Source organism: Dendropsophus ebraccatus, chromosome 6, assembly GCF_027789765.1.
Source record: "Dendropsophus ebraccatus isolate aDenEbr1 chromosome 6, aDenEbr1.pat, whole genome shotgun sequence".
Lineage (NCBI taxonomy): Eukaryota > Metazoa > Chordata > Amphibia > Anura > Hylidae > Dendropsophus > Dendropsophus ebraccatus.
The window spans coordinates 143650179-143669811 of record NC_091459.1 but is presented as its reverse complement, the minus strand read 5'-3'; the positions used below and the strand labels follow the sequence as shown (position 1 = coordinate 143669811).

Genomic DNA, 19633 nt, shown 5'->3' with positions numbered 1-19633 from the left:
ATGACCCTAAACACCTCCAAATTGTGCAAGAACTATTTACAGCAGAAGCAGCAGCTGGTATTCTATCATAGGTAATGGAGTGGCCAGCGCAGTCACCAGATCTGAACCCCATTGAGCTGTTGTGGGAGCAGCTGGACCGTATGGTACGCCAGAAGTGCCCATCCAACCAATCCAACCTGTGGGAGCTGCTTCTAGAAGCGTGGGGGGCAATTTCTCCAGCTTACCCCAACAGAGTAATAGCTAGAATGCCAGAGGTGTGCAATGCTGGAACTGCTGCAAAAGGAGGATTCTGGGACCAAAGCAAAGTGTGATGTAAGAACAATGTTATTTCACATACAAATCATTATTTCTAACCTTGTCAATGTCTTGTCTCTATTTTCTAATCATTTCACAACGTATGGTGGTGAAGAAGTGTGACTTTTCATGGAAAACACAAAATTGTTTGGGTGACCCCAAACTTTTGAACGGTAGTGTACCTATCCTCATGCCCCGTGGTGCATCTTCGAGGTCCCATTGACAGCTGTCGGTGTCCTGCAGCTCTGCTAGCTGCAACGTCATGTACCAGGCTAAGTGATCAGTGACTGGAGAGGGACACCACTGCCATCACTGACTGGCTGAGCGGGCAATCGCTCAGCCGGGCCACAATGTTGCAGCTAGAAGAGCTGGGTACAGGACATACCCGGTTTCCTGCTGACGATGACCGCCCCTATAGTCCCTAAATATTGAAGTATACTATAAAATAAAAAATAAATTCTTACCTAGCTCTGGTCCTCTGCAGCTTTATTCAGCTCCTTCCAGTGCCCAATCATCTATCTTCTTCCTGCTTAGTGCAGGACATTCCCACTCAGCCAGTCACTGACCACAGCGGTCTCTTACATTGGCTGTACAGAGTAGTCTTGCTCCGAGCGCCCATCTCAGAAACAGGTTGTAGACAGAAGATTTGGGACTGGAAGGAGAAGAGTGGCTGCTATGAGGGATCAGGGCTAGGTAAGTATTACTTTTTATTCTGTTCTTCCCCCACCCCAGCGCCATCTTTGGAGTCGGATATAGGATGATGCTACTAATGCACTTTCAGTCTTTCACCTTTTTGTCCAAAACCCTGAAAAAAAAAAACATGCTGTAAAATCACGTACTCCGTACAAAAAACTGTATGAAACCTACATTTGAACCACCTAGAGATGATGCGTCCTGGACTAATTGTGCGACCATTGTTATATCTATCCGGGCGGAGGAGGGGGGGACAAATCGCGTCTCATACCCCGCCAATAACTGCAATTGTTTTGTGTTTTAGAAAAGTCTGAAGCTGAAGAACGGTCCGAATGACGTGGTGTTCAGCGTTACCACTCAATACCAGGGAACGTGTCGCTGCGAGGGCACCATTTACTTGTGGAACTGGGATGATAAAATCATCATTTCTGATATTGACGGAACAATTACCAGGTGAGTTCTTTGTGAGGAGCGGAGCCACTCGAGGAGACAAGCCGCCGCCGCCATTACTGCCCTTTGATTGTCTCCCGCAGAAAGTATGTGGTGGCGGCTTCCATTCACCTCAAGATTGATGAAAACTTTATTTTCTTAACAATAACTAATGGCGAGGAGAGGAGCAGCAGTGATCTCCACAATGGAGAAGATGAAAACATTTCTGTCTATGGGATTTCTTATCGTACATGCTGTGATATTAAATGCACGACCATAAGAGTATACAGTATATACAATATCTGGTATAATACCTAATGCTTTTACCAGATCTATGCCACCTCAGCCAGTTCAGCAACAAACAAAAAAGTCTTCTAGTACTTATCAACTGCTGTTTGTCCTGCAGGAAGTGGTGTATTCTCTCCAGTCGGACACAGTGCTCTCTGCTGCCACCTCTGTCCATGTCAGTAACTGTCCAGAGCAGCAGCAAATCCCCATAGAAAACCTCTCCTGCTCTGGACAGTTCCTGACATGGACAGAGGTGGCAGCAGAGAGCACTGTGTAAGACTGGAAAGAATAAAAGACTTCCTGCAGGACATACAGCAGCTAATAAGTACTGGGAGAGTGGAGATTTTTAATAGAAATAAATTAAAATCTCTGGCTTTTTCTGGCACCAGTTGATATAAAATAATTATTTTTTTGCTGAACTACCACTTTAAGGTCCCTGCCCTCATGATGCTAATCAAGCGTGAGTGGCTGTGAGGAGGGCGGAGTCAGTGTGACTACATGCCACTATAGCTCCGCCCTTATGCCTAATTTCCAGGAGTGGAGATTTACACAGACTAGCAGGCAGAGCTGGAGAACAGTAGCTACAAGGTGATGGGGGGGAGATTATAGGGCATCAGCGATGGGACTACTAATCTGAAGCCTTAGATATTATGGTGTCTGTTTGATTAAGCTATATTTACACTGTACCTGCAGATTTTCTGTACAGATCATACACATATATGCAGCTTCAGATGTATGTTTTTTCTTTCAGATCGGACACATTAGGTCATATTTTACCGACACTAGGAAAAGACTGGACTCACCAGGGGATTGCCAAACTCTATCACAAAGTCAGCCAGTGAGTATTCCAAGTAGTAGTGCCCCCATATTGTGCTTACTCACCCCGGTACAACAGAGACCACCACCACAGGGTGTAGTAACCACCACCACCACAGGGTGCAGTAACCACCACCACCACAGGGTGCAGTAACCACCACCACCACAGGGTGCAGTAACCACCACCACCACAGGGTGCAGTAACCACCACCACCACCACAGGGTGCAGTAACCACCACCACCACTACAGGGTGCAGTAACCACCACCACCACAGGGTGCAGTAACCACCACCACCACCACCACAGGGTGCAGTAACCACCACCACCACAGGGTGCAGTAACCGCCACCACCACAGGGTGTAGTAACCACCACCACCACAGGGTGCAGTAACCACCACCACCACTACCACAGGGTGCAGTAACCACCACCACCACCACAGGGTGCAGTAACCACCACCACCACAGGGTGCAGTAACCACCACCACCACTACAGGGTGCAGTAACCACCACCACCACTACAGGGTGCAGTAACCACCACCACCACAGGGTGCAGTAACCACCACCACCACAGGGTGCAGTAACCACCACCACCACAGGGTGCAGTAACCACCACCATCAAGGCTGCATCTCTGAAATTCTAACTAGAGGTGAGCGAACCATGAGCACGCTCTGCATTTGGCTGAAGAAGTTGGATGCAGCCCTAGAGTCCAGGAAAACATGATACGGCATATGGCAGGATTAGGGTGGCATCCAACCTCTTCAGCCACCGGTAATCAAATGCTGAACGTTCAGGTTCATCTCTAATCCTGACCCAGTACCAATCCTGAGCCCAACATTGATCCCTTCAGCATTTCTTCTGACACGCCAGAGGGTCTTCTACATTCAACAACCACTATACATATATATCTATATTTTTCTTTATTATTTAACTTAAGTTAATTTTTTTTTCTTGTGGAACAGAAATGGTTATAAATTCCTCTACTGCTCGGCCCGGGCTATCGGAATGGCGGACATGACCCGTGGCTATCTGCACTGGGTGAATGAACGCGGCACCGTGTTACCTCAAGGACCCGTCCTCTTAAGCCCCAGTAGTTTGTTCTCTGCATTGCACAGGTGCTGGCGCTCTCTGTGAACTTTGTACCAACTCATAAAATAATTGTTCTCTTTTGTTTTTATGTTGACCTGATTTAGAGTTTAGTTCAATTATTTGTAAGCATAAGAGAAATAATATAGATCCGTATGACCACTGTGATGCCATGATGCAGTACCAGTGTTAAAGGGGATGTTCACAAAAAAAAAAATTGTCAGAGATTTTAGAATTTACTTCTATTAAAAAAATTCCAGTCTTCTAGTACTTATCAGCTGCTGTATGTCCTGCAGGAAGTGCAGTATTCTTTCCATTGTGACACAGTGCTCTCTGCTGCCACCTCTGTCCGTGTCAGGAACTGCCCAGAGCAGGAGAGGTTTTCTATGAGGATTTGCTGCGGCTCTGGACAGTTCCTGACATGGACAGAGGTGGCAGCAGAGAGCACTGTGTCAGACTGGAAAGAATACACCACTTCCTGCAGGACATACAGCAGCGGATAGTACAGGAAGACTGGAGATTTTTTAATAGAAGTAAATTACAATTCTACTTATTGGAGGTAACAATACTTGGCTCCTCTAAGAAGCCTTAGACATGACTAGGGATTGTAACAGCTAAACCAGAAGGGGTAAAGTTAGTTACTAAGGAAAGTTCTGGCTTTCTACCTCCTTTATCCCTAATTTTTAAAATTTTTTCCCCTCTACCTTTTTGCACAGGGAGGTGATAGAAAAGAAGCCGGAGAAATTCAAGATTGAGTGCTTGACGGATATTAAAAATCTTTTTCACCCGAACACTGAGCCCTTCTATGCCGCCTTTGGGAATCGACCTACAGTAAGTGCAGCTCATCTATATTACCGTGTCAAAGCTATTGGATGATGAGGTCACACGGTGATGTGTAGAGAAGAACCCGGCACTCACCTGAGAGTTTTCTTTACTTATTTATTGCAGAGTGCATCAGTATTACAGCAGTACACGTTTCGGCCTAGTGTGGCCTTGATCAGCTTTAGCTAAAGCCGTAAGGTGTGCTGCTGTGATATTGATGCTTTCTGCACTAAATAAATGAAGAACATGATTTGGTGAGTGCCGGGTTCTTCTCTTCATATTGCTGGTTTCTGCCACCTCGAGCACCACTGGCCTTTGGAGTGCCATCCTCGCACAGCAATGGAGCCATTGGATGGAGGCCTAGTCACGGCATAGTTTTGGGGCAGTTTTTGGGATACATGATGTATCACAAATGTTCTAATTGTTATGTATTACAGTGATTAAAGGGGGTGTCTAAAGAAAAACCCTTATTGTAACTGACCTGGGGATTAGTTGATCATTGAGATGTACTAGGGATTGTAACAGCGTTTACATGTACAGCGTTTCCCCAAAAATAAGACAGTGCCTTAGGCTGGGTTCACACTATGTTTTTGCAATCCGTTTTTTTCATCCTTTTTTTTTTTTTTTTTCAAAAAAACGGATGCATTTGTTTGCATCCGTTTGATCCGTTTTTCCATTGACTTCCATTGTAAAAAAAAAAATGGATCAAAACGGATCTGTTTTTTTTTTTACGGACACAAGACTAGGGTCAGCTACATTTTTGTGTACAGTTAAAAAAAAAAACGGATCCGTTTTGATCCGTTTTTTACATTGGAAGTCAATAGAAAAACGGATCAAAACGGATGCACACAAATGTATAGTTTTTTTTCATCCGTTTTTTTGCAAAAGAAAAAAAAAAACGGATTGCAAAAACGTAGTGTGAACCCAGCCTTGTATTAATTTTTGCTCCCAAAGAGGCGCTTGGTCTTATTTTCGGGGGTTGTCTTATTTCTCACCTCCGGCCTCCCGTTGGCTCTTCTCTTGGCTCTTCCTCCGGCTCTCAATCCCTCGACCTCAGCTCGACCGCCTTGTTTTCAACCCCGCCCCCCGGCTTTCTTTCCCCGCCTCTTCCCAGCATCAGCCACTTGCACCTCCTGCCCAACAATCTTTCTATGGGGCCCCATGAATCCTAGCTACACCCCTGATGCCCCCATAGGAATTCTGAACAGTTATAGGACATGTCTTTTAATTTCTGGGCCTATTTTTCCTGGAAAATTCAGAAGGGTGTCCGTTCCCAATAGGAACACGATCCCTGATAAGAAAAACCGGAAAGATTTTGCTGACGTGTCATTGGCGGGGAAGGAGGGGGGGGGGGGGGGGTCAGATTCTCATATTGATTTACCTGAAGTTGTTCCTTCTGCCGCCACCAGCCTTAGTTTTCCTATTGAGTTGAATAATCTATAAGACTCCGGCAGGTTTGGAATCCTTATTGCACCTATGGGAGTTACTCCTCGGTCATGCACACGGTTCAGCACATCGGGGGCCTTCTCCCTGTAAGGAAATGAAGCCGTATTTCTGGTGTGAAGTCACGACCCCATGTGCATGTTAATATTTTACGTCTCCACCTGGTATAAGATGCGGCCACATCCCCGCAGCTTATCGCTCCCCGCGGTAACAAGATCTGGGTTCTGGCAGGATTAGATCTCCCTGAATAGGACGGAGATTAAACCTCTTGTATTAATCCAATAAGAGGCGTCCGTGAATTTATGACGTTGTCCGTATAAAAGCCGAGCACTTGCGCACACTTAGAGGATATTTATGGAGTAATGCACAGGACCTTTTTATTGGACTTTTCCCTCATTCGGTGGTTTTATCTGCTCACACAGAGGACTTCTCTTTACGACGCCATAAATCAGGCGGAATGCTGTGAACTTGCCGGAGTTGATGCGGTTATTGCTGCGTAAAGCTGCCAGCGCTGTAAACTAATCTGCCTTTTTATGATTTACACAGGATGTTTATTCATATAAGCAAGTGGGAGTTTCCTTAAACAGAATATTTACGGTCAATCCCAAAGGAGAGCTCATTCAGGAGCATGCAAAGACCAACATCTCCTCGTAAGTATTCGGTCCGTTATACCATGGCAGGAGGCGAGCATTGATAAATATGGCGTTCGGGACCAATGTTTTATGAAGCCCCTATGTTCAGAATGTGTTAAGAATATCCTGAGCCGCCAGTCTCATCCGACTTTTCTGGGCTCGCTTTATGGGGGGGGGGGAGGCGCCATAGTGAAAAAAACCTCACAGTACCCCTTTAATGACGGGTTGCAGCGATCACACTGCTGCCCATCATTGACCCCTTAAACACTGCAGCGTTTCAAATGTCACTGACAGGAGCTGCGCTCCTGACTGCAGGAGGTAAAATACTTACCACCATGCAGTCTGATTGGGCCTCTTCTCATAGAGTCTCAGGCAGACTCTATGAGAAGAGCACAGATAATACTGATCAATGCTATACAATAGCATAGCATTGACCGGTGTATGCAATCTAATGATTGCAGGTAATAGTCCACTAGGAGGAAAAAAAAAGAAAAGATTTTTAACATGACATAGCCCCTCCCCCAATAAAAGTTTAACTTACCCCCTTTTACCATTTTACAAATAAAACATGTAAAAATAAATAAACATATTTGACACTGTAACGTGCATAATTGTCCGGTCTAGTAAAATGTCACAATGTTATTCCCGCACTGTGAACGGATTATCAAAAAGAAAAGAAAAAACACCAGGATTGCTGTTTATTTGTTTTTTTGTTACATTATCAGAATGTAATAAAAATTTATAAAAAGAGATCAAAAATTCAGTGTACCAATAAAAACTAGAGATTATAGTGCAAAAAGTGACCCCCAAACCGTCCCATAAAAGCTTTAGAAGACGAGAAGGAAAAAAATGAAAATGCAAAATTGAAAATTGGCGCCCGGTCCTTAACCCCTAGACGACCCAGGACGTAGATTTACATCATGGAAGTCTGTCACCGGACGACCCTGGACGTAACTCTATGAAGCGCGCTCCGGAGCGGAGCGCGCTTCACAGCAGGTTGGAGCCGGCCGGGACCTCACCGGTAATGACACGCTGCAGCGATCGCGCTGCCGCGTGTCATTAACCCCTTAAACGCGGTCGTGGCGTTTAAGTGTAAGTGACAGGGGGGAGTCCCCTGTCACTTACCGATCGGGACCCCCACAGTGTGACTGCAGGGGTCCCGATCGTTAAAACGGACCGCCGGAGGTCTCTCACCTGCCTCCGTGCGGTCCAATCGGCGATCTGCTGCACTAAGCCTGCACAGGCAGGCTCAATGAGCAGATCGCCGATAACACTGATCAATGCTATGCCTATGGCATAGCATTGTACAGTGTGAGCAATCAAAGTATTGTATGTACAAGTCCCCTAAAGGGACTTCAATTGTGTAAAAAAAAAAAAGTTAAAAACACCAACACACAACCCCAGACCCCTCCCCCAATAAAAGTTTAAATCACCCCCCATCCCATTATATAAATAAAACATATAAAAATAAATAAACATATAATATACCGTAGCGTGCGTAATTGTCCGATCTATTAAAATATAACAAGCGTCATTGCTTGCACGGATTACCGATTTTATGTTACATTATATATAAAAAAATTCATAAAAAGTGATCAAAACGTCCGATCTTCACACATATGGTATTAATAAAAACTAGAGATCATGGCGGAAAAAATTACGCCCCATACAGCCTCGTAGGTGAAAAAATAAAACGGTTATAAGTGTCACAATAGGCCCATTTTATTAATTTTTAATTGCCAAAAAAAAGGATTTCATTAAAAAAATATATAACATTAGAGAATCTGTGTAACCTGCATATGGTTGTGTTCGGACTGACCTATAGAGTAATAGTATCATGTCGCTGTTACCATATAGTGCATTACGTAGACCCAGGAACCCCCCAAACGTTACCATATTGCATTCTGTTTTACGATTTCACCTATTTATATCTTCATAAATAATATATTTGGGATTCCATCATACATGTTATGGTAAAATGAAAGACGCCATTACACAGTACAACTATTCCTGTAACAAATAAGCCCTTACATGGCCCTGTAGATAGAAAACTGAAAGTGCTGGAGCTCTTAGAAGGGGAGGAGGGAAAAACGAAAGCGCAATGATCAAAATTTGCGCGGTCCCCTGGGTCATTTTGGGCCTGGTCCTCAAAGGGTTAAGGCCAAGATCTATTGGGCTCTATTACACAGAGCGATAATCAGGTCGATTGTCGCTCCAACGATCAGCCAATGACAATTGGCTGATCATGTCTTTAGGGCGGGACCTAAAATCATCAGCCACCGACTAGCTACAGTACGTGCGCGGCCGACGGCTAACCATCAAATAAACGGTTATACATTACCTCTCCAGGCTCTCCTCCTGCCCGCTTCCCTGCGCTGTGCACTGCGGCCTCTCTGAGCTTACAGGCCGCTCAGCCAATCACTGTCCGGGACCACCGCAGCCAGTCGGGAGTGAAAGCAGAGGGCAGGAGAAGACCGGGAGTGTGGACAGGTAATAACAGTATAACAGTTTATTCAGCCGTCGGCCGCGTATCGCTATTGCACATAACTATTACACATATTGATGCGCGGTCGGTGGTCGCCAATGATTTTCAGTCCAGACCTAGAGATAGGATCAGCTGATGATCGTTGTCTCTATGGCACATTAGGGCCGCTCTAGCTGACAATGGTCCGGCACTGGTTTTTATCTTGATTTTTTCTATATTATAATTTGTTAGATTTTTGATTGACTCGTTATACTTTATTTTAGCAGAACGCCCCTGATTTCTCAGTCTTTTTATCAAGGAAATAGGAGCAATTTTCCTTTTTGACACAATTCTCTAAAAATAGTCCTTGGTCGGACGTTCAATCAGCCGTGATAACAATTGGATGTGGTCATCTGTAAATTCAAAAAGGGTAGAAACGTAATTAGCACGTAACCTGATTAATCACATTCACAAAGTGTCCTTCTGTAGTGATTCTCCCCTCTGTTATTAGACCCGGCTGATAATAACGCTCAGCGCTCACGGTAATTACACAAAGGAGTATTCTTCTGACAAATAGGCGCAATTTATTATAATTTAGTGCTGGGACCACACACTCTACCCACCTCTATTGTGTTTAACCTTTTGCTGTCTACATTTCATCAGCTGTAGAACTATGTTTGCCAGTAACAGGGAAATGATTGTGCATTCTATAACTTAAAGGGGTATTCCACTCAAAAATAACTTTAAATATGTTGCGTCTATGATGAGACTAACAACTCCTTCCATACTTGTTATTATTGATTCAGTCTCCTTCCCCAGTTCTGAGCTGCTGCTTTCTGCTGAAGACACAAAAATCTGTGTGTGAGCTTTTCTCTCTGTCCCCCTCTCCCTTCTGAGACGTCTGATGTAAACAAGTCCCTTGCAGGCTTTATCTGCAACATTGTAGCTTCTTTGTAAAGCTGGGAGGGTTATTTTGAGGTCAAGTTGCTAATGATTAGTTCTCACTGTGATTAGTTCTCCCAGCATTACAAAGAAGCTACAATGTTGCAGATAAAGCCTGCCAGGGATTTGTTTACATCAGATGTCTCAGAAGGGGGGGGGTAGAGAAAGGCTTGCACATAGATTTTTGTGTCTTTAGCAGAAAACAGCAGCTGAGAACTGGGGGAAGGAGACTGAATAGATAATAACAAGTATGGAAGGAATTGTTAGTCTCACCATGGACAGCAACATATCAGAAGTTATGTTTGTGTGGAATACCCCTTTTTTATTATTATTCATAAATCAGCTAATATCAGCTAATAGAAACAGCTGCAGCAGACCGCTGCTATCCTCTGTAGGCTGCCCGGTCGATCTAGCGATTACTCGGGCAGCCCCCCGCACCTCCCTTTGGCCTCTCCTGGACTCACCCACTCACTGCCGCTGTGTGTTATAGTGGTAGCAGCGAACGGGGAATGAAGAGCAAACGAGCGCTGATAGCGCTTGTTTGCTCCTCCAGTTGCCCCGTGTAATAGGGGCTTTAGTTGTCCACTCAGCAGGGCAGAGATGGTACTGGCCCTAGATACCCATTTGAGACTGTAATTAAGCTTCATGGGATTAATAGCAGATTTAAAATGCAGTTCCAGAAGTCACAAGACCCTGCTACAGTAATGACATGTATAGATGCAGCAGAGCTGGGATGAAGCAGACGGCACTGCAGGAATATTTGTGGTGTGTGTGCGTTATATGGAGAAAAAAACCCGGGCGCACTATTTTATCCTTCTCTTTGCATAAAGGTGCATGTACACATAGTGGTCATGTGATGCATAGCAAAAATATAAATCCTGCAAAAAACCAACTCCCCTCACCCCCATGAACATAAAATGATGGCATATCCTAGCAATGTACTATCACCTTATGGGATGCCGCTACCATTTTACATTGGAAACAATATTTTCGAAATAAAGAGGATGTATGTGGATGTTTTTGTTTTTTTATATAGAAATAAAAATTAAACATACTCACCTGTCTGAGTATACTACCCCGCTCCTCTCCACTTCTCCCTGCTTCCGATGATGTGTAAGAACGGCCATCCTAGATTATTTCTGACCACAGAACAGGCATTTATTGTAGGAAGAAGTGGAGAACACTGGGAATGACTGTGAGTGATGAGAGATCAGAACAGGTGAGTATGCTTTATTTTTTTATTTTTATTTTTGAAGCCCCCAGGGTGATTTCCGATTTCCCCCCCCCCCCCCCCCCCCCCCGTTTTGAACCTAGTATAATCTTAGGATGTGTAAATCTTGAGCTTCTCCGTTCTGGTGATAAGTGAGACCCCGACACTGATTCCCTCGTATAATATTCACTATATATTCTATCCACAATGCAATAGCAGATGCTTGGTCTCTGGCCTATATATAACTCCCACTATCCTGTCTTTTCAGCTACGTTCGGCTCTGTGAGGTGGTGGATCACGTCTTCCCGTTGTTGAAAAGAAGCCATTCCTCGGATTTCCCGTGCTCAGACACTTACAGTAATTTTACGTATTGGAGAGAACCTTTACTCCCATTTGAAAATCCCGACATACACCATACAGCGTCTTGAGAAAACAGGAACCTTTACTACATCTGCTTCATTTCAACATCCTGAACTTTATCGGCTGCACAAGTCGGGTGGGAAAAATAATTATTTTGACTCGATATAATCCAGCTGGGATGGCTACGTCTGTTTTCCGGGAGGTTTCTCTAGAATTGCATTCTTCAGAGAAACGTATTGATTGACATGAATAATATGCGCTTTCTCCGTACATGGCTGGAGGGCTGTGTGGCGTACTGTAATACAAGACTGCACCCCCCTCCTAATACGCGAAGCTTCCATGGCGTCAGTTCCCAACTGAGAAAAGAATCTAGGCTATGAAATCCTGCAACGTGAAGAGAGATGCAATTAAAATGATCCGGCCGTTGTTTCTGCCGTGGTATCTCAGTATTTCTCTAGGCGGAAGGACGAGCTGTAGCCGCCGCCTGACTGACGTCCTTGGGGTATAAAGCTCATGTCAAGCGCAAGTGATCTCTTCTGCCCCCAATGAATTCTATCGAGTTGCAATGCGAGACTATACTTTTGAATAGTTTAGTTGGCCTTTACGTATTCATAGGATTGAGTCTCCGTATTGGATTGTGGATTACGAGTGAGAGGTCGCACGGTTATGGCCGGTGCAAGAGAAGGGAGTGGTCTTTGTGTAAACGGGATGAGCGGCAGCCAATAGCAGTATATTTAAATGGCCGTACAAACGATATAGTGAACATTCGTACAGCCAGGCCACAAAAATTGATTCTGCATTCTCAAGGCACTGCAAACTAGCGCCAGTCTAACTGATCAGTGCTTGCTTGCATCCTTGCACGGCCCCATATCGGGCTGTATATAAGGACATTCTCGACATTTCATATTACTGTATAAGGGATTTCTTGGTGATCTCTCCGCTGTTATCGTTGGTGGACAATGCAATTTGGGTGGGGCTTTACTGCCTTTAGGCCTCGCCCCCTCTGTAACATCATCAAAACTGAACATTTGAAGGAGGATTTCAGTAAGGAGGCGGGGCCTAGACCTCCAGGTTGGGGTGTTCAGATGAGGCCACGAAGGGGGCACGGCCTATGCAGTGGTGACATCCCAGAGGGGGCAGAGCGCCTATGTAGGCTGGGAGATGGGGCACGGCGGCAGTAAAGCCCCACCCAGATGGCACCGTCCACCAACAGTTACATGACTGGTATTAAATGCCCCTGCAGTAACACATCATATACCATGACGGCATACAGGGTATTTTAGTGGGTTTAAGCCATCAATTCAACTGAAGCTGCAACAGGTAAAGCAAGCGCTGGGGAAGAGATGACGCAGATGAAGCAAGCGCTGGCAGCTTCTGCCTTATTGTATAATGAATCAGACACATGGGCCTCCATATGGCGTATATCTCCTGTGATAGACATTTACCTCACTGACCCACGGGTCGGCTCTTCCCACAACTATATCAAACTTCTAAATTCTCGCTTCAGGGTTATAGAATCCATGTAGGTTTTCCATTTTTTTATTCCTTTCTTTTGCAAAAATATCGCCCCCACTGTCACCACCAGATGGCGCTGCTCATCTGATCACTACCTAAACATATATATATATGATATGCAGGATTCCATATGACTATTGTGGAACATTATGTGGACTATTTATTCTTTCTGTGAAAGAAAACCACGGGCCGCTTACATAGTAATGCCGCTTTCTGTTAAAAAGAAAAAAAAAAAAGAATGGTTTTTATTCACCTATATACTCATATCTATTTTTTTATTGTGTGATTGCGGAGAGGATGCATTGGGGTGCAGCCAGGGTTGTGTTTGCATTGTGTCAGAATCTGAATCCTGGGGAAGGATCGCTGGGTTTACTGTGACGATATATATTATTATTGGATGTTTTCATGCACTTGATGTTTGACATGTAATGTGTATTGTAGCACAAAGAGAAGAAACGTTTGTGTCTTATGACTAGACTTGAGGTTAGGTTGTATAGGTGACAGATCGCGGGCTGTATATACACACTAGGCCTCATGTTTTTAGCTCTGTCGCCCATAGACCTGAGGTTAGGTTGTATAGGTGACAGATCGCGGGCTGTTTATACACACTAGGCCTCATGTTTTCAGCTCTGTCACCCATAGACCTGAGGTTAGGTTGTATACGTGAGAACTCGTGGGCTGTATATACTCACTAGGCCTCATGTTTTTAGCCCTGTCGTCCATAGACCTGAGGTTAGGTTGTATAGGTGACAGATTGCGGGCTGTATATACTCACTAGGCCTCATGTTTTTAGCCCTGTCGCCCATAGACCTGAGATTAGGTCATACAGGTGAGAGCTCATGGGCTGTTTATACACACTAGGCCTCATGTTTTAGCCCTGTCGTCCATAGACCTGAGGTTAGGTTGTATAGGTGACAGATTGCGGGCTGTATACACTCACTAGGCCTCATGTTTTTAGCCCTGTCGCCCATAGACCTGAGATTAGGTCGTATACGTGAGAACTCGTGGGCTGTATATACACACTAGGCCTCATGTTTTTAGCCCTGTCGCCCATAGACATGAGATTAGGTTGTATACGTGAGAACTCGTGGGCTGTATATACACGCTAGGCCTCATGTTTTTAGCCCTGTCGCCCATAGCAAAGCTTTAGGCTAGGACTACTCGGCGATTCCCGGTCACATGATCATGAACCACCGTGTCACATGATTCTCATACAATTGAATGAGGTCATGTTGCAAGTATAAGAAGTATTATAGCGTGACGTAATTCAAGATGTAGAAGTAGCCGGCCTTGGGTGTGCTTGGCTTTTCACATACATATAGCTGGCAGGTGTCTATGACATGATTGGATAAAACTCTCCACCGACATCATTATAAGCCAGTAGACCAGAGATGGGGATGCAGCAGAGCTGAGCGTGTCATGGAACCTGGCCTGTGCCAGGTCATTCTCCTATACATTTCAATCTTCTCAATGTAGTTTATATTTTCACTAAATTAGTAAAGCCAAGTAGTTTTCGAGGACGGGTTTGCCAGGAGTTTTTGTAAGTAAATAGCATTGCTCCACTTGTCCCTGTAGCTTTCCTATGGCTCGACTATGGATTTGACTAGGTAAGCAGTCTACTGAAGGATTTAGATTGGGTTACCTTCAAACCAGCCATATACTTTCTAATACTGACAACACTACTAGACATCATAGGGAAATCTAATTTGGGATTGAAATTCCTGCTTTTAAATGGAATTTCATGCTGCCCGAACCATGAGTCATTGGGGTAGTCTTTGGCAGCTTCTCCCTACCCCACCAGCTGTGATTAGAGATTGGTATGCTCAAGTCCATCCGAACCCAGAAGTCTCTGCATTTGGCCGTATCCATGGTTTCCATTGAACCCTTAGGGCTGGATCCAACTTCTTCAGCCACCAGTAATCAAATGCCAAGACAACCAGGTCCAGTCCGGAGTTGCGCTCATCTCTAGCCTTAATTGATATATCTCTCCCTGTTTAGGTATAGAGAGATATCGTCGAAGACCAGCGGGAAGAGGTTGCTAGGGACCGCCCCCATGACTTGTGGTTCAGACAGCATGAAAATGACCCCAGGTTCCCTTTAAGTTCCAGTAACATCGATGGCGTGAACTGTAATAGAACCTATAGTGATGTCGGAAAGTTATTGATTGAGGTGTAAAATATATGGAACAAATTAATAATTTTTGGATTTTTGCCACCAATGTCCTGATTTGTGTATACAGCTTCTATATAGATATGGTACTCCATCTAACAAACCCTGGTCCTGCCATCGTGTTTTACTCCATTCTATCTCCCCCCTTTTCTTTTTATGTATATAAGTTATCAGGAATGGGGACAGAAAAAACGGAGCGACACATAACTGCATAACTGTTCGTACTGTGAAACCACGGAATACATGTCTGCATAGGAGCTGTATACACTAAACGAGTATTTTTAATCGAGACACTAGAAATTTTTCTAGATTGTTTGGAGCAACAAAAATGGTGGCAAAAGAAAATAAAATGGCAGCAAAAAAATCTCATTAGTTAAAGAATTCTCTGAAATCTTCATAGATGCAACACTGGTATAAAAAGATGGCATAGGCTGCAATGCGTCTCCCATGTGGTGAGAGAATAAGACCCTGACCCCACAATGTCGCATCCTGACACCTGCTCTGGTCGCCGCCGTGCATTTAGAGTAATTGATGGAGATCATGTCGGTGTGTAGGCTGTGTAAGAATCATATTATACTGCAATAAATGAAACATTGGTTGTGAGATTCTGTCTGGTGTCTTATTTCTTGAAGCTTCTGCAGGTGTCCAGAGAATTGATGTGTTGGGCTAATTGCCTGAGTGCATAATATAGGACTTTACTTTCCTCATTTTATGACTGCAAGTCCCAGCCCAAATGTTCTAATGATTTGAATTGACAGTGCCATAGGGATAGTCATTAGGGATGAGCAAACTTACCGAAAGTTCGGATTTTCATGACCATGAACAATGGGCATTTAAAACCCACTGCCTGGACAAGGTAGATGCAGGCTGAGGACTGCATGGTAAACATAGGTACAGAGATCTGGATCCATCTGACCGGCCATGTTTCTATATAGAGATCTGGATCCATCTGACCGGCCATGTTTCTCCACAGAGATCTGGATCCAACTGACCGGCCGTGTTTCTCCACAGAGATCTGGATCCATCTGACCGGCCATGTTTCTCCACAGAGATCTGGATCCATCTGACCGGCCATGTTTCTCTACAAAGATCTGGATCCATCTGACCGCCCATGTTTCTCTACAAAGATCTGGATCCATCTGACCGGCCATGTTTCTCTACAAAGATCTGGATCCATCTGACCGCCCATGTTTCTCTACAAAGATCTGGATCCATCTGACCGGCCATGTTTCTCTACAAAGATCTGGATCCATCTGACTGGCCATGTTTCTCTACAAAGATCTGGATCCATCTGACCGGCCATGTTTCTCTACAAAGATCTGCGATCCATCTGACCGGCCATGTTTCTCTACATAGATCTGGATCCATTTGACCGGCCATGTTTCTCTACAAAGATCTGGATCCATCTGACCGGCCATCTTTCTCCACAGAGATCAAGATCCATCTGACCGGCCATGTTTCTCCACAGAGATCAAGATTAGGGATGGTCCGAAACTGCCGAGGTTCGGGTTTGTATGAACCCGAACGCTCGGCAATGATTCCCGCTGTCTGCCCGCTCCGTGCAGCGGGTCGATACAGTGGGAGGAACGCCTGGAAAACTGGGATACAGCCTATGGCTATGGCTGTATCCCAGTTTTCCAGGCGGTCCTCCCGCTGTATCCGCCCTCTCCACGGAGGTGGAAGACAGCTGGAATCATTGCCGAGAGTTCAGGTTCATACGAACCCGAACCATACCTAATCAAGATCCATCTGACCAGCCATGTTTCTCCACAGAGATCTGGATTAATAATATAATTTTTTTTCTCTTTTGCTCCCTGCAGTTTGAGCTTTTTCCTTCTCTTAGACCTAATGGCCCTGGAGCAGGACGTCCGCTGTTCTAAACCATCCATGCTAAGGAGCGATTTGTGCATTTGGACATATTAGTCAGACACGTTGCAGTTTCCTGCATCCTCATCTACCCCTTTTGTTGAGAAGTTCTTCCCATTCACAGGTTCCACTTATGGTGAATGTTCTTCCTTGATCCCACCATTTGCTGTATCTTTATGAGAGAACCCCCACAAGGTTGGCAGTAGTACTCCTGGCCCTGGCTAGTCTAGCCCCGATGACTAGGCCTCGCTGATCCAGAGAACTGATCACAGGATTTTATTTTGCCCTCCTTGGTCACGGCTCTAATGTCCATAGAGGAAAGCTCCAATTGGGCCAGCAGGCTGTAATAAAGAGGACATTCAGTTCATAGATGCTCCATACTACATTGTATGGCCTCCTTCCTACTGTGTAGATGGGATTAGTGGAATCTACCCGTGACCCAACGTGTCCTTTATCCCAGTTTACTACCGGTAAGTAGGCTGTATCCCTGTTTTCCCGGCAGTACTCGGGCTGTCTCCACCTTCCCCACAGAACGGGAAAGCATCGGGAATCAAATGATGAAGGTTCGAGTTTGATCGAACCTGACTATTCCCGTTGTTCGATCATCTCTACCTGTAAGGGACAATTTACATATATACCGGGGTCTAGTTGGAATAATTGATCCTATTGTTTTAATATTTATAACCTGACACCTTATGATATTCTGACATATCGATATCCTGACATTTTATACAAGGAAATAAATTCCTGCATCCCGCGCACTTGGTTATATATGACTATTAAGGGCCGTAAGCCTTCATCCTCCGCCCCCATGTGGAGAACACACTGTGCATAGAACACTAATCACACTCCGGCTTTTAATAACCTCTGTGCTCCGCTGACAAATGACTTCATATACTGTGGTTGAAGAAGGAACATACATAATTTACAAAGCCAAATGAAAGGCTCTACCCCGTGTTCTGTCATATAAATATTGCAGAATTGCGTATTTGTGTTACTCCTCCGTCCCCGCAGCAAACGGTAAGACAATGAAAAATAGATCCGAGAGGAGATGAATGAGAAATAAACATTCTGCTGATTGCTGTAAATAGCAATAATTGTGAGAGGATGTCGGCAATAATTCATGATTGCGGGTGGGGATTGATGTATGGCTATACATACACAACGAGAGAAGGATTCACAATGTGCAGCCGTATACGTGTCTATCTATATACTGACACATCCTTGTTACTACCAGGTTTCGCTTAAAATAAGAATATGTGTTATATTTTATTTTGCTTTGAAAAAAGGGCTAGGGCTTATTTTTGGAGAAATGCAGTATGTCCCTACAATGTAGCCCCACTCTATACGGTAGTTATCCCCAATACTGTATGTCCCACTGCTGTTAGCCTCCTATACTGTGAGGTCCCCTGTGGTTATTCGCCCATACTGCATACACCCCCGCCCTCTGTAGTCCCCCCCCCCATACTGTATACCTCCCTCCCCCTCTGTAATTGCTCACCCATACTGTATACCTCCCTCCCCCCTCTGTAGTTGTCCCCCCCATACTGTATACCTCCCTCCCCCCCTCTGTAGTTGTTCCCCCCCATACTGTATACCTCCCTCTCCCCTCTGTAGTTGTCCCCCCATACTGTATACCTCCCTCTCCCCTCTGTAGTTGTCCTCCCATACTGTATACCTCCCTCCCCCCTGTAGTTGTTCCCCCATACTGTATACCTTCCTCCTCCTCTGTAGTTGTCCCCCCATACTGTATACCTCCCTTCCCCTCTGTAGTTTTTCCCCCATACTGTATACCTCCCTCTCTGTAGTTGCCCCCCCCCATACTGTATACCTCCCTCCCCCCTCTGTAGTTGTCCTCCCATACTGTATACCTCCCTCCCCCCACTGTAGTTGTCCCCCCATACTGTATACCTCCCTCCCCCTCTGTAGTTGTTCCCCCCATACTGTATACCTCCCTCCCCCTCTGTAGTTGTTCCCCCCCATACTGTATACCTCCCTCCCCCCTCTGTAGTTCTTCCCCCATACTGTATACCTCCCTCCCCCTCCGTAGTTGTCCCCCCATACTCTATACCTCCCTCCCCCCTCTGTAGTTGTTTCCCCATACTGTATACCTCCCTCCCCCCCCTGTAGTTGTTACCCCATACTGTATACCTCCCTCCCCCTCTGTAGTTGTTACCCCATACTGTATACCTCCCTCCCCCCCCTGTAGTTGTCCCCCCCATACTGTATACCTCCCTCCCCCCCTCTGTAGTTGTTACCCCATACTGTATACCTCCCTCCCCCTCTGTAGTCTTTCCCCCATACTGTATACCTCCTTCCCCCCTCTGTAGTTGTTCCCCCATACTGTATACCTCCCTCCCCCCTCTGTAGTTGCCCGCCCATACTGTATACCTCCCTCTCCCCTCTGTAGTTGTTCCCCCCCATACTGTATACCTCCCTCCCCCTCTGTAGTTCTTCCCCCATACTGTATACCTCCCCCTCTGTAGTTATTCCCCCATACTGTATACCTCCCCGCTCTGTATACCTCCCTCCCCCCTCTGTAGTTGTTTCCCCATACTGTATACCTCCCTCCCCCCTCTGTAGTTGTTCCCCCATACTGTATACCC

The 19633-nt window shown here is 45.3% G+C and overlaps 1 protein-coding gene across 3 annotated transcripts in view; it reads left to right on the top strand.

Moving 5' to 3' along the window:
* LPIN1 (lipin 1) overlaps positions 1 to 15512 on the top strand; it is a 126113-nt gene extending 110601 nt beyond the window's left edge. For 2 of the 3 annotated variants that reach the window (XM_069973157.1, XM_069973156.1), the window contains exons 15-20: positions 1292 to 1440; positions 2456 to 2542; positions 3481 to 3633; positions 4321 to 4435; positions 6416 to 6519; positions 11386 to 15512. In XM_069973157.1, coding sequence (XP_069829258.1) covers positions 1292 to 1440; positions 2456 to 2542; positions 3481 to 3633; positions 4321 to 4435; positions 6416 to 6519; positions 11386 to 11545 — 768 coding nt within the window. In that variant the 3' untranslated portion in view covers positions 11546 to 15512. The remainder of the gene's footprint in view (positions 1 to 1291; positions 1441 to 2455; positions 2543 to 3480; positions 3634 to 4320; positions 4436 to 6415; positions 6520 to 11385) is intronic. The other variant, XR_011363460.1, reaches the window with a different exon arrangement.
* The last annotated feature ends 4121 nt before the right edge of the window (positions 15513 to 19633 follow it).